This window comes from Mesoplodon densirostris, chromosome 18 (genome assembly GCF_025265405.1).
Source record: "Mesoplodon densirostris isolate mMesDen1 chromosome 18, mMesDen1 primary haplotype, whole genome shotgun sequence".
NCBI lineage: Eukaryota > Metazoa > Chordata > Mammalia > Artiodactyla > Ziphiidae > Mesoplodon > Mesoplodon densirostris.
This window is the reverse complement of record NC_082678.1, coordinates 45,078,287-45,090,649: the sequence shown is the minus strand read 5'-3', so window position 1 is coordinate 45,090,649 and position 12,363 is coordinate 45,078,287. Positions and strand designations below refer to the sequence as shown.

The 12,363-nt window shown below is 43.5% G+C and overlaps 1 protein-coding gene across 1 annotated transcript; it reads right to left on the bottom strand.

Annotated features, from left to right (window-relative positions):
* Positions 1-6,546: 6,546 nt before the first annotated feature.
* On the bottom strand, positions 6,547-12,276 carry MIS12 (MIS12 kinetochore complex component). Its single transcript, XM_060081879.1, has 2 exons — positions 12,059-12,276; positions 6,547-8,371 (listed from the first exon to the last, which is right to left on the bottom strand). Exon 2 carries the CDS (start codon positions 8,329-8,331, stop codon positions 7,711-7,713), a length of 621 nt encoding a protein of 206 aa, XP_059937862.1. The 5' UTR covers positions 8,332-8,371; positions 12,059-12,276; the 3' UTR covers positions 6,547-7,710.
* Positions 12,277-12,363: the final 87 nt, after the last annotated feature.

Below are 12,363 nucleotides of genomic sequence, written 5' to 3'. Positions count from 1 at the left end.
CAGAAGCTTGAGCTCACCCAAACTGTGCGTTTCCCTCCCTGCCTTAGGGTTTGATGCCGCTACCGATGTCGGGCCGAGCTGAGACACAGCCGAAGGAGCTGTCCTGCCGGGAAGCCACACTCTCGTCGTGTCCTGGACGTCTTGGGACCAACGTCTGCAGACCTCCAGAGACGCACGCCCATAGCTTGCATGCTGCGCGGGATGAGGCGCTGGGGTCCACAGGGGGCTGTCATTGCTGTCTTTGGGGACCTGGGGGGCTTCATCCTGGCCCAGAGCCCTTCCAGAGCTATGGGGCCTAAGATCAAGGGGGTGAGGGAGTCTCTCATTGATAAGAATTCGTGCTAGGAAACCATCCAACCCCTAGGGGTTTGTCATCTCATACCCAAAAGACCTAATACCAAAACCCACCTTGGCAGGGTATTTACCCACCTGCCATTCTGTTTACATATGAATGTTAAATGTCAGAACATAACGCTCTAATCCTGCATATACTTTACTTGGAAATGTCTGTAATTATGGTACCTCTGATGGAATAAATGCTCCTTTTCCAGTCTCCTTTATATTCTGTTCTTTATTAATTTCCAACTATGCAGTGGGCCCACCAGACTTCCTGGTCTGCTCCAAGTTTCATCCCATAATCTTCACAACATCCCTACTGTCCCTGCGAAAAAAATTTCATCCCATTATCCAGCATTCCAAGATACAGCATCTCTCTCCACTAAATAGCTATACAGACCTCTAAATGACATCTTCTCCATATCACGTCCTGACAGCATACCAGTGTCCAGTTCTACTGTCCCCTGATAGCAGGTCTGTCACTATCCCATTGTGGCATTATTCACTGCCCCTCAGTATTTAGTCTCCACTTGCCTCCATTATCAGGACACTTCTGCCCCTGGACAGTCCTCCCGCTGAGCTCTACAATTTGCCCCCTAATTCACCCAGCTTGTATCTTTATAAGCTCAGTGTTTGCTAATGTCAGCGCCTTGTTATTTCCCAGTTCTGTTTTCCCATAATCCCATATCACTACATGCCTTAATATCTTGCCTCTTTATTTCAGTGCCAAAAGCATGACATCCACCATTTCCCAACATCAGCCTGTGCTGTGCAGCCACAGTTGACTACAATATTTTTCCCCCAATAAAAGGCACTATTCCCCAAAATTAAGTCTCCAAGTTACCACAATATGTACCTCTCTCTGTTTTTCCAGTTTTCAATCTTGGATATTGGATCTTTACTGTCCTTTAATGACTAACCACTGAATCCCAATACATGGTCCAGTGCTCTCCAAACATTTGGTCCCATTGTTTCCCACACATCCCCTTTTTTCTTTACTTTTTTTTTTGGCCGCACCACAGGGCATGTGGGATCTTAGTTCCCCACCGCACCCCCTGCAGTGGAAGCTTGGAGTCTTAACCACTGGACCACCAGGGAAGTCCCTCACACAACCCCTCTTGTCCCTCACACAGTCCTTCAGTGACTACTCAGGATATGATCTCCCAATATTTTGCCCTCAGTTAATCCCCTGATAGAACACCCCCCCATTCCCAAAACCAAAGTTCCCTGTTCCTTGATATTTGACACATTGTTCCACAAATATCATGACCCTTTCTGTGCCACCAAATCTAGGCCTCCATTTTCTTCCCTAAATTCCAATATCTGGTTCCCATGATTATACCATTATTAGATCCTATTGCTCTACACTTTAAACATTGACTCCAATATTCTCCTAAATATCCAGCCCCATTAGATCCCTTTATTTCAGGGTTCACTGTATCATTCCTCAAATACTTGATTACTGTCTCCCCAATATTGCACTCCAGTCTTCCTTAACATTCACCTCATCATTGCTACCCCTGATGTTAAGCTCACCCCAGCCCCAAAATCAATCTCTCTTCTCATACCCCCATATTCTCCCCTATTAGCCCTTACTTTTCCCCATAACTCGTTTTTGTTGTTGTTGTTTTTAGGATGGCTACAATTTTTTTTTATAATTTTTTTAAAATTTATTTATTTATTTTATTTTTTTATGGGTGTGTTTGGTCTTCATTTCTGTGAGAGGGCTTTCTCTAGTTGTGGCAAGCGGGGGCCACTCTTCATCGCAGTGCGCGGCCCTCTCAATATCACGGCCTCTCTTGTAGTGGAGCTCAGGCTCCAGACGCGCAGGCTCAGTAATTGTGGCTCACGGGCCTAGTTGCTCTGCGGCATGTGGGATCTTCCCAGACAAGGGCTCGAACCCGTGTCCCCTGCATTGGCAGGCAAATTCTCAACCACTGCGCCACCAGGGAAGCCCCCAATTTTTTTTTAAATTTATTTTTGGCTGCTTTGGATCTTCGTTGCTGCACGGGCTTTCTCTAGTTGTGGCGAGCAGGAGCCACCCTTCAGTGCAGTGTGCGGGCTTCTCATTGCGGTGGCTTCTCTTATTGTGGAGAAGGGGCTCTAGGTACGCGGGCTTCAGTAGTTGTGGCACACGGGCTCAGTAGCTGTGGCGCACGGGCTTAGTTGCTCCGCCACATGTGGGATCTCCCCAGACCAGGGCTCGAACCCGTGTCCCCTGCATTGGCAGGCGATTCTTAACCACTGCACCACCAGGGAAGTTCCCTGCCCATCCTTCCCCCCAGCCCTCATACCTTGACATTCCTGAAATACCTGAAATTCTCCATATCTCCTTGAAATTCTTGATTTCATTGAACTCCAATGCTTGGCCCATATTTTCTAACTAAATTAAATTTTCACTACCCTCACACCATCCATGTGTCCCTTTAGCATCCCCATGTCTGACCTGACCAATTTTCCTTTTATATAGTTTAAGTGTCCCAGGATATTTGGTCACATATCCCCTCCACTGCCTCCCTATATAGAGCTCTCAATTGTCTCCCAGTCTCTGGAATTCCAATATATCCAAAATATCCAGCCTCTCCACGCAAGTACTAATGGACAGCCTTTTCAGAGTTTAACAATAAAAACAAAAGGGCACAATTTTTTGGTCTTTGTGCCATGCTGCTCAAGAATCAAATTCTTTTTATTTATTTATTATTTATTATTATTATTATTATTGGCTGCGTTTGGTCTTCATTGCTGCGCGCGGGCTTTCTTTAGCGGCGGTGAGCGGGGGCTACTCTTTGTTGTGGTGCGCGGGCTTCTCATTGTGGTGGCTTCTCTTGTTGCAGAGCACAGGCTCTAGGTGCATGGGCTTCAGTAGTTGTGGCTCGCGGGCTCTAGAGCGCAAGCTCAGTAGTTGTGGTGCCCGGGCTTAATTGCTCCACGGCATGTGGGATCTTCCCAGACCAGGGCTCGAACCCGTGCCCCCTACATTGGCAGGTGGATTCTTAACCACTGTGCCACCAGGGAAGCCCCAAGAATCAAATTCTTAAAAAAAAAAAAAAATCAAATTCTAGAGAGTCTTATTGACCTAGCTAAGTTCACATGCCCACTTTTGGCCAGAAGGCAAAAGAAACATCTTAGTAAGAAGCCCCCATGGAAATAGCACACTATAGGAAAGAGACAGTTTCCCAAAGGAAAACTGAAGTTATCAAGACCATGGATACTGGGCAGGCAAAAATAATAGACATCTAGTAAAGTGACTTTTAGCAGATCACAAATGATAAAGGGAGAAACAATTATTTTGGACACTTGTCCTATTATGTACTGGCTTCCCAAAGTGGCTACACCATTCTACATTCCCACCAGCACTGTATGGTTCCAATTTCTCCACTTCTTTGCCAAAATTTACCTTTAAAAACAAAAGTTATAGTCGTCTTAGTGAGTATGAAGTGGTATCTCATGTGCTTTTGATTTGCATTTCCCTGATGGCTAATGATGTTGGATTATCTTTTCATTTGCTTAGCCAAGTGTATATATTCTTTGAAGAAATGTCTATTCAGATCCTTTACCCATTTTTAAATTGGGCTGTTTGTCTTGAATTCTATAGGTTCTTTATATGTTCTAAATATGTCTATTATCAGATATAATTTGCAAAAATTTCCTCATTCTGTGGTTTGTCTTTTCACTTTCATGATGGTATCTTTGAAGTTCAAAAGTTTTTAATTTTGATGATGTCCATCTTATCTATTTTTTCCTTTGTTCCTTATGTTTTTGGTGTCATCTCTAAGAAACTCTTGCTTAATTCAAGATCACAAAGGTTTAAGCCTATGTTTTCTTCTAAGAGTTTTATAGTTTTAACGCTTATATTTAGCTCTCTGATCCATTTCTGAGTTTCATTTTTATACGCGGTTTGAGTTAGAGATCCAATTTCAATCACCAATGGCCAATGATTTATGTAATGAAGCTTGCTTAAAACCCAAAAAGAGAGGGTTTGGAAAGCGTCCAGGTTGGGGAATCAGAACGTTTACATGTGCCACCATGCCAGACCCAAAGTCCACAGGGACAAAAGCTCCTTTGTTCAGGACCTTACCGTATATCTCTTCATCTGGTTCTTGGCTCATATATCCTTTATAATAAAGCAGTAATCCAGTGAGTAAACGGGCTTCCTGAGTTCTGTGAGCTGCTCTAGAAAATTAATTGTACTCTAGGAGGGGGTCTTGGGAACCTCTGATTTATAGCCAGTCAGTCAGAAGCACAGGTAACCTAGGTTTCTGATTGGCATCTGAAGTGGAGGACAGTCTTGTGGGACTGAACCCTTAATCTGTGGAATCTGATGCTGTTTCCAGACAGTGTCAGAACTGAGTTGAATTTTAGGACACTGACCTGGTGATGAAAACTGCTTGGTGGTATGGGGAAACACCGGCCCCTTCCCAACATCAGAACTAAGTGCAGAATGTCTTAAATAGTATTTCCTTATAATTCTTTTTACTTCTGTAAGGGTGGTAGTGTGTCCACTCTTTACTTTCTATTACTACCATCCCAAACCCTGTCACTGCAGCAGCAGGATGAGAAAAGTCTATTTGGGAGTATACAGTGGGGAGCAGGCATGATAATGACGGACAATAAATAAACACAAGGGAAAGCTTGGGAATTGGCATCTAAGGAGACTGTTGTGTTATTTTTTTAATATTTATTTATTTGGCTGCACCAGGTCTTAGTTGCCACACATGGAATCTTCGTTGTGGCACGTGAACTCTTAGTTGTAGCACGTGGGATCTAGTTCCCTGACCAGCGACTGAACCCAGGCCCCCTGCACTGGGAGCACAGAGTCTTAGCCACTGGCCCACCAGGGAAGTCCCAGGAAATTGAAAGTTTGATATTACAAAATCATAGGATCTAGCGTAGAGGGAAGTAGGAAATTGGATAAGACTGATGCTGGATGGGAGATGAGGCAATGAAGCAGAGTGGGTAACCAAGTATTTGTTATCCTGATTTATTTCTGAATTTTTGAGGGAGGAATTTAATTATCAGAGGACAATGGGGCCAAGTATATTAATTTATTCCTGCAGAGACACTACTATGACAAATAGTCACAGTATTAATATCCAACAAGTATTAAGCACTTACTCAACATGTAATGGACTCGAGGTCTAAATACTGTGGATTTCACCCTTCTATCCAAGTCAGGTCCATATTTTAACTGTATCCAAACAAACCATATTATTGCATATATAATGAGGCCAAGCACGTCTCAGCTGTTGTTTCCTTAATAAGCAGCCTAGGGGGCTTCCCTGGTGGCACAGTGGTTAAGAATCCGCCTGCCAATGCAGGGGACACGGGTTTGAGCCCTGCTCCGGGAGGATCCCACATGCCGCGGAGCAACAAAGCCCACGCGCCACAACTACTGAGCCCACGTGCCACAACTACTGAAGCCCACGCGCCTAGAGCCCGTGCTTCGCAACAAGAGAAGCCACCGCAATGAGAATCCCGCGCAGCCCAACAAAGAGTAGCCCCCGCTCACCGCAACTAGAGAAAGCCCACGTGCAGCAATGAAGACCCAACACAGCCAAAAATAAATAAATAAAAATAATAAATTTAAAAAATAAATAAGCAGCCTACATCCTTATGAATATCTTAATTTCTAATTTCACTAGGTATGTTAGTTTCCTGCAGCTACTGTAACAAACTTAGTGACTTAAAACAGCAGCAATGTATTCTCTCACAGTTTTGGAAGCCAGAAATTTAAAAGAAAGGGGTCAGCAGGGCCACACGCCCTCTGGAGGCTCTAGGGAAGAACCTTTTCTTTGCCTCTTCCAGCTTACGGTGGCTCTTGGCATTCCTTGACTTGTGGCTGCATCACTCCAATCTCCCTCTGTGGTCACAAGGCCTCCTCCTTGTCTGTCTCAAATCTCCCTCTATAAAGTCACCTGTCATTGGATTTAGGGCCCAGCCAGATAAATCAGGATGACTTCCTTATCTCCAGATCCTTAACATAATTTTACCTGCGAAACCATTTTTCCAAATAAGGCATAATCACAGATTCCAGGAATCAGGACATGGACATACCTTTGGGGGGATCACCATTCAACCCACTACACTAGGAGATTTCAAATAAGCTCCAAATGCAAAAATAAAAAATAAAAAGAAATGATCATTTGGGTAAAAAGTCATACTGAAGGACGCATACCATGACATTATATACAGCAGAAAATCACAAATCAATGCTTTAAAAACACATATATTTAATGTACAGGATTGGAAAAAAGGACTCTTTGATAATAAACATATTCCAGGTAAACACAGGCTTCCTAAACTGATGAATATTTAATTGCAAATATTAATATCCTAAGTTACACTTCTATATAAAGGAGAAACTCCAAATCCTGTTCTTCAGGAAGACATGGAAGGCAAGTAATACTTTAAGAGCAACTGTTGCTATTTCTCCCCTTTCCTTGAGTGATCTAACATTTTACATGGATTAGTTACAAAAGGAAATATTAGACTCCATTGAATTTAAGCACAAGACACAGCTAAAATTTATCACTGAGAGTACTAAATATTTGATGCTTATGAGTGTGAATAAATAAGTTAATTAAATATTAGGTACAAGGCAGATTCCAAAACTAACTGAAGCATGAAAAAAAAGGTATAAATACCTAATAGTCAGTTGATATAAATTTTGCTATTGGATATGTTCCAGGCTTCCTTTTCTATGTCAGTGAAATCTGCTTCCTTTTGTCCAATGTCTTCCATTGCTGGGCTCCAAGACAGTAAACTCTTTAACCTCACCAAGGCCTTGGTCATGGAAAGGATTTATTTTAGAAACAAAATAACTTCTTTCTTCTTTCTAAAGGCCATAGTTGTTTTTTCTGCTACTTGCTTCCTTCAACGAGTTATTAAAGTCCCCATGTAAGAAAAGTTACTGGGCAAGAACAAGCAGTCTATGTTGGCTGTCCCACAGTGCAGTGGCTGGTTAATAAAGGAGATGTCCGGGCTTCCCTGGTGGCGCAGTGGTTGAGAGTCCGCCTGCCGATGCAGGGGACACGGGTTCGTGCCCTGGTCTGGGAAGATCCCACATGCCGCGGAGCAGCTGGGCCCGTGAGCCATGGCTGCTGAGCCTGCATGTCCGGGGCCTGTGCTCCGCAACGGGAGAGGCCACAACAGTGAGAGGCCCGCGTACCGCAAAAAAAAAAAAAAAAAGATTAGTTCAAGGTAGTGCATAGATGCTTCAGGAGAGTGGACCAAAAAAGAGGAGGACGTGGAATACAAGAAAGAGTGAACAAAGAAGAGCCCCCCAAAGTACACAGTTCACTAGGATCAGAATGGTCATTGATATAAACCCCTTATCATTCCACCTTCTGACAAACTCCTTTTATTATTTAGACATTAAGATATTTTCAGTCTTTTGCCTTCCATTTCCACATTGTCTCTAATATTCTGTAGTTTTCTGGAGTTCTGGACCAGGAACACCAAGCTCTCCCTAAAATCACTAGTCCCATGGTCTCTGCCGACATTTTCAAGCTCATCAAACAAAGACAATGTCTGTTTGAGTTTGGCCAGAACAATTTTTTGCTCTTCTAATTCTGCAAGAAGGGCCTGCTTAGTGCATAATTCAGTTTTATACTTCTCCTGTAACTGTTCAATTTCTTTTTGGAGAAGCTGGAATTCTTCCTCACTATAAGGATGCGTCTCCTGAGATTTATCTTCCGGAAGCAAGACATTTGGGGGAATACGCAAGATCAACTGTAAAAACAGCTGCTCCATTTTGCCAAAAAGGTTATCAAAACGTCCTTTCATGAAGCAAAGAAACTTTTCCGTGCACTTACGAATCTGGACTGGGCTAATTGCACAGTCTGGGATGCCATCCAGCTTCTTCAGAATAACCTGCTCAACAGCCTGCATCACTTCAAATAGGTAGTCTTGAAATGCAATGTAGATCCTAAGCATGCAAGTTTGCGGTGTGAAGCCAAAGAACTGGGCCTCATAGGTCATCGGATCAACAGACATCTTGGCTTATTTTGCTTGGTTAATTTTGAATGTGAAAAATCTGCAAATGTAATAAGAAAAAATTTCATTTGTGTTCAAAAAAATCATCTGATGAAAGTAACAAATGACATTACAGATAGCAAAGCAAAAAAACAAAACAAGGAAGCAAACAAAAAAATATGAAGTTTATGTTCCTTGATACCTGATGCTACTTCCAGCCTCACTCATCCGCAGCAGGATACAAACCCTGTCTCTCTGAGGCTCTTTCCATCAGCCTGTACCTCCCTCTTCCTCCTCATTGTCCATTCCCCTCACTTCTCAGTTACTGAGGCTTCTGGCCTATGGATCGGCCTTCGGAATTCTATCATCCCAGACAACTTTCAAGTTTACATGGATGATCTTACCAATGCCCTAGAGACTCAGTTTCTTGAGTTTCAATGATCTTCATCTCCACTCTTTTGGCCACATGGCAATTGATATTTGTAAGTTCTTTCCCCAGCTGCTCCTACATTTTGACCACAACCTCATACGCTGGTCTTCCAACGCTCATTCGCATATTCATATTATACCTTAATCTTCAAGACTTTCAGCCCTATGATCTTCTTTTTCTAGCTCTCAGTCTCTCCCACCTCACTTCTTCCTCTCTCCATTTTAAGCTCCATGATCCATCACTTCAACGGCTCCCTTGCCAAGGTCCTCAACTCCCCTGTCCTTCCAACCTTGCCATCTGAAAAATATCCCATTAGAAGTTGAGCAAGCCTGATGTTTTCTCAAGGGTCTGGGAGACATTCCTTTCAAATGTAAACATCTAGGAAAATAGCACTCCTATCTCCCTGTCACTGTGGGTGTTTAACCTAGGGACCTTTTTCTGAGCTGTAACCATATACTTGTCATAGAAATAAAAGTATTGATAGTTTCATTATTCCTGCAAAGTAACCAGCTAAAAAAATTGGCTACCTCAATTACCAGGTGAATTTAGGATGAACCTTATGAAATAATTTGAAGCAAGTGGTGCAGTTAAATCTTTTTATGGGACAAGATGCTGTTAATCTTGAGAACTTATGTAATGGCTAAAAATAGAATGGTTGTAATGGTTCAGCTGTATAAAACAGGGTAGAATTTCTTTCTGTCTTTGTCATCTCATTCACAGATTACCTATAATGCATTATAATCCAGATATGCTTATTCAGTAATAAAACTGCTTTCTCTTCTATGTCTTGTGGAGAGGATTCTGTGGATCAACAGGATTTTAATTTCAACACTACCCTATGCCTTCAGGATCAATTTCAAACCTTTCACACGGCTTGCAAGGACCTTCATCATCTGACCTTTACCAACCACTCTGTCCTCCTTTTTAAGGACCTCACATACGCATAACTGAAGTGATAATACTTCCTATTTCACAGCACTCTATATTTGGTCCATGCTAGGTCCTCTCTTACTTATTTTATTCTTCTTTCATCGCCCATAGGAACCTACTCCAGTGTTTTAATGTATGCCTTTTCAGTTCATCTTTAATTTTAATTCATCTTTAACAGGTTTTAGACATACAGTTGACCTTTGAACAACATGGGTTTGAACTGCCCAGGTCCAGTTATATGTGGATATTTTTCAATAGTAAATACTAAAGTACTACATAACCCACAGTTGCTTGAAACTGTGAATGTAGAACTGCATATGTGGAGAGCCAAGTCTAAATTACACAAGGATTTTTGACTGCTTGGTGGATTGGCACCCCTAATCCCCACGCTCTTCAAGAGTCAGCTGTATAGTCTTGAAAAATACAGTTTTCTTTATGTATGGTTTGCTTTACATTATGTTTGCAATCACTTCATGTTATTACACTTCATTGTTATTTTACTTCATTGGTTCTTTTTTTATTTTTGGTTGCACTGGGTCTTCATTGCTGCGTGCGTGGCTTTCTCTAGTTGCAGTGAGCAGGGGCTACTCTTCGTTGACGTGCACAGGTTTCTCACTGAAGTGGCTTCTCTTGTTGTGGAGCTCGGGCTCTAGGCACGTGGGCTTCAGTAGTTGTGGCTCACAGGCTCTAGAGCGCAGGCTCAGTAGTTGTGGTGCACGGGCTTAGCTGCTCTACGGCATGTGGGATCTTCCCAGAGCAGGGATTGAAGCTGTGTCCCTTGCATTGGCAGGTGGATTCTTAACCACTGCGCCTCCAGGGAAGCCCCACTTCATTGGTTCTAACTGAAGTATTCCATTAATTTTACCATATGTGTATACCGTACTTCATGTGTCCACTGTCCATAGTTGCTGGGCCACAGAGTTTACTCATACATAATTTCACTAAATACTGCTAAAGTGTTCTCCATAACACTAGGGGTGGGAGTACAGCTAGGCTTGTTTACCCTCCCATTTTCAGTATATGAGAATTTCTTTCTCATGTCTTTGCCTTCACTTGATATTACTCAAAATTCTTATTTTTGCCAATCTTGTAAAATTGTTTTACAGTGTTGCTTTTTGAAAACCAAAACCATCTAACCCCCACACAGGCTGGACACTGAGGACTGCAACTACCGACAGTCTCCTTGCCTCCCCAAACAGCTTACTGTTTACATTAGCATGACTCTCCTATTCTAGGAGACCAGAGTAATATTTTCATTGTCCAAACGGCTTGATGGTTCATTATGAGCCCCCGGAAAGGCTGATCAACTCTGAAATGCTAAGCACCAACAATCTGTACAGCAAGATTCTCTGAAACGCTTGCCTCAGCTGTTTCTACCAATGCTGGACTGCTTTTCTTGAGCTCTACCCAATCCTAATCAAGCCTCCAAATTGAAAAATCCACCTTAAACCAAATTTGCAATTCTCAAAAACTCCAATCTTGCCTGTCATCCCTACAAAACACTGCCAAAGCTCTGTCAAGGTGTTTTGCTTACCAGGGTAAGCAAAACATTCAGCACTGTTTTATCAATAGGCTGTGAGGGTGATGTTTGGGGTGCAGGTAAAAATATTTTAATGTGCGTTTCTCCAACTGCCAGTAAAGTTGAGCATCACTTGAAACGTATTAACTCTTCAGGTTTCTCCTTCTGTAAATAACCCATTCATATCCTTTTTAAAAACCACTCTCTCCAGCCTTTTACTTAATTCCTTCCTTATATACTACCAGATAAGGCCACTCCCTGTTCCAACAACCTTTAGTACTTCCTTATAACCCACCGAATAAAGTATAATATTCTTAACTTTGCCTGCCATGATCTGACTACTCTTTGTTCCAACCAAACCAAGCTATGGCCTTTCCCTGTGATGTCTTTCCCTCAAGAGAAGAAGCCTGGCCAAATATCTTCCAAGGGTCAGTTTAAATACACTTCCCTGGGGACCCACTCCCTCCTCTGAATTCCCATCAGGACCTCTCTTCGGGCACTGGCCAAGTCCTACTTTAGGATTTTATTATCACGGGCCTATCTTCTCCGCAAGCCTTAGATTTCCTGAGGAAGGATGAGTACTGTTTCAATAGATATTTATAGGTAAAACGCGGAAGGTGCCCAGGACACCTCAGCGAGTAGAGTAGCTGGAACTCCAGAAACCACGGGGCAGGAACCACTTCCGGCCTGAGGACTGGCTCCCGGCAGGCCTCGCGCCTCCGCTGCATGCCGGAACCTTAAGGGTAGAGGTTCGCGGCCCACCGGAGACGCTGCTCCATCTGGCCGCTCCAGCGCCCGGCGATGAGGCCTCAGCCAGTGCCACCCCTTCTCGCTCCTCTTCAGTGAAAATGCAGCCCCGTGGCACTTACCCAAACGACCATGAGAGTGACGAATTCGACCAAACACCGGCTTCCCGCCACCTCCTTTAAACCACCGCCTGCTGCCAGAGATAGGCGGCGCCGCTGACTCCCCCAAATTCCGACCGCTAGCTGCCTTAGAGCGAGGGCAAGATGCCACCGCGCTCCTGATTGGCTGGCTGTCCGGGGGCAACCTATATTAGTGACGGAAAGGGGACGAGCGGGAAAGCTAGCTGTGGCCTGCGGGGATTGGCAGAAGGAAGCGGTACTCACTCTCTTTCCCGCGACGTAGGTGGGTGGAGAAGCGAGGCTGGGCC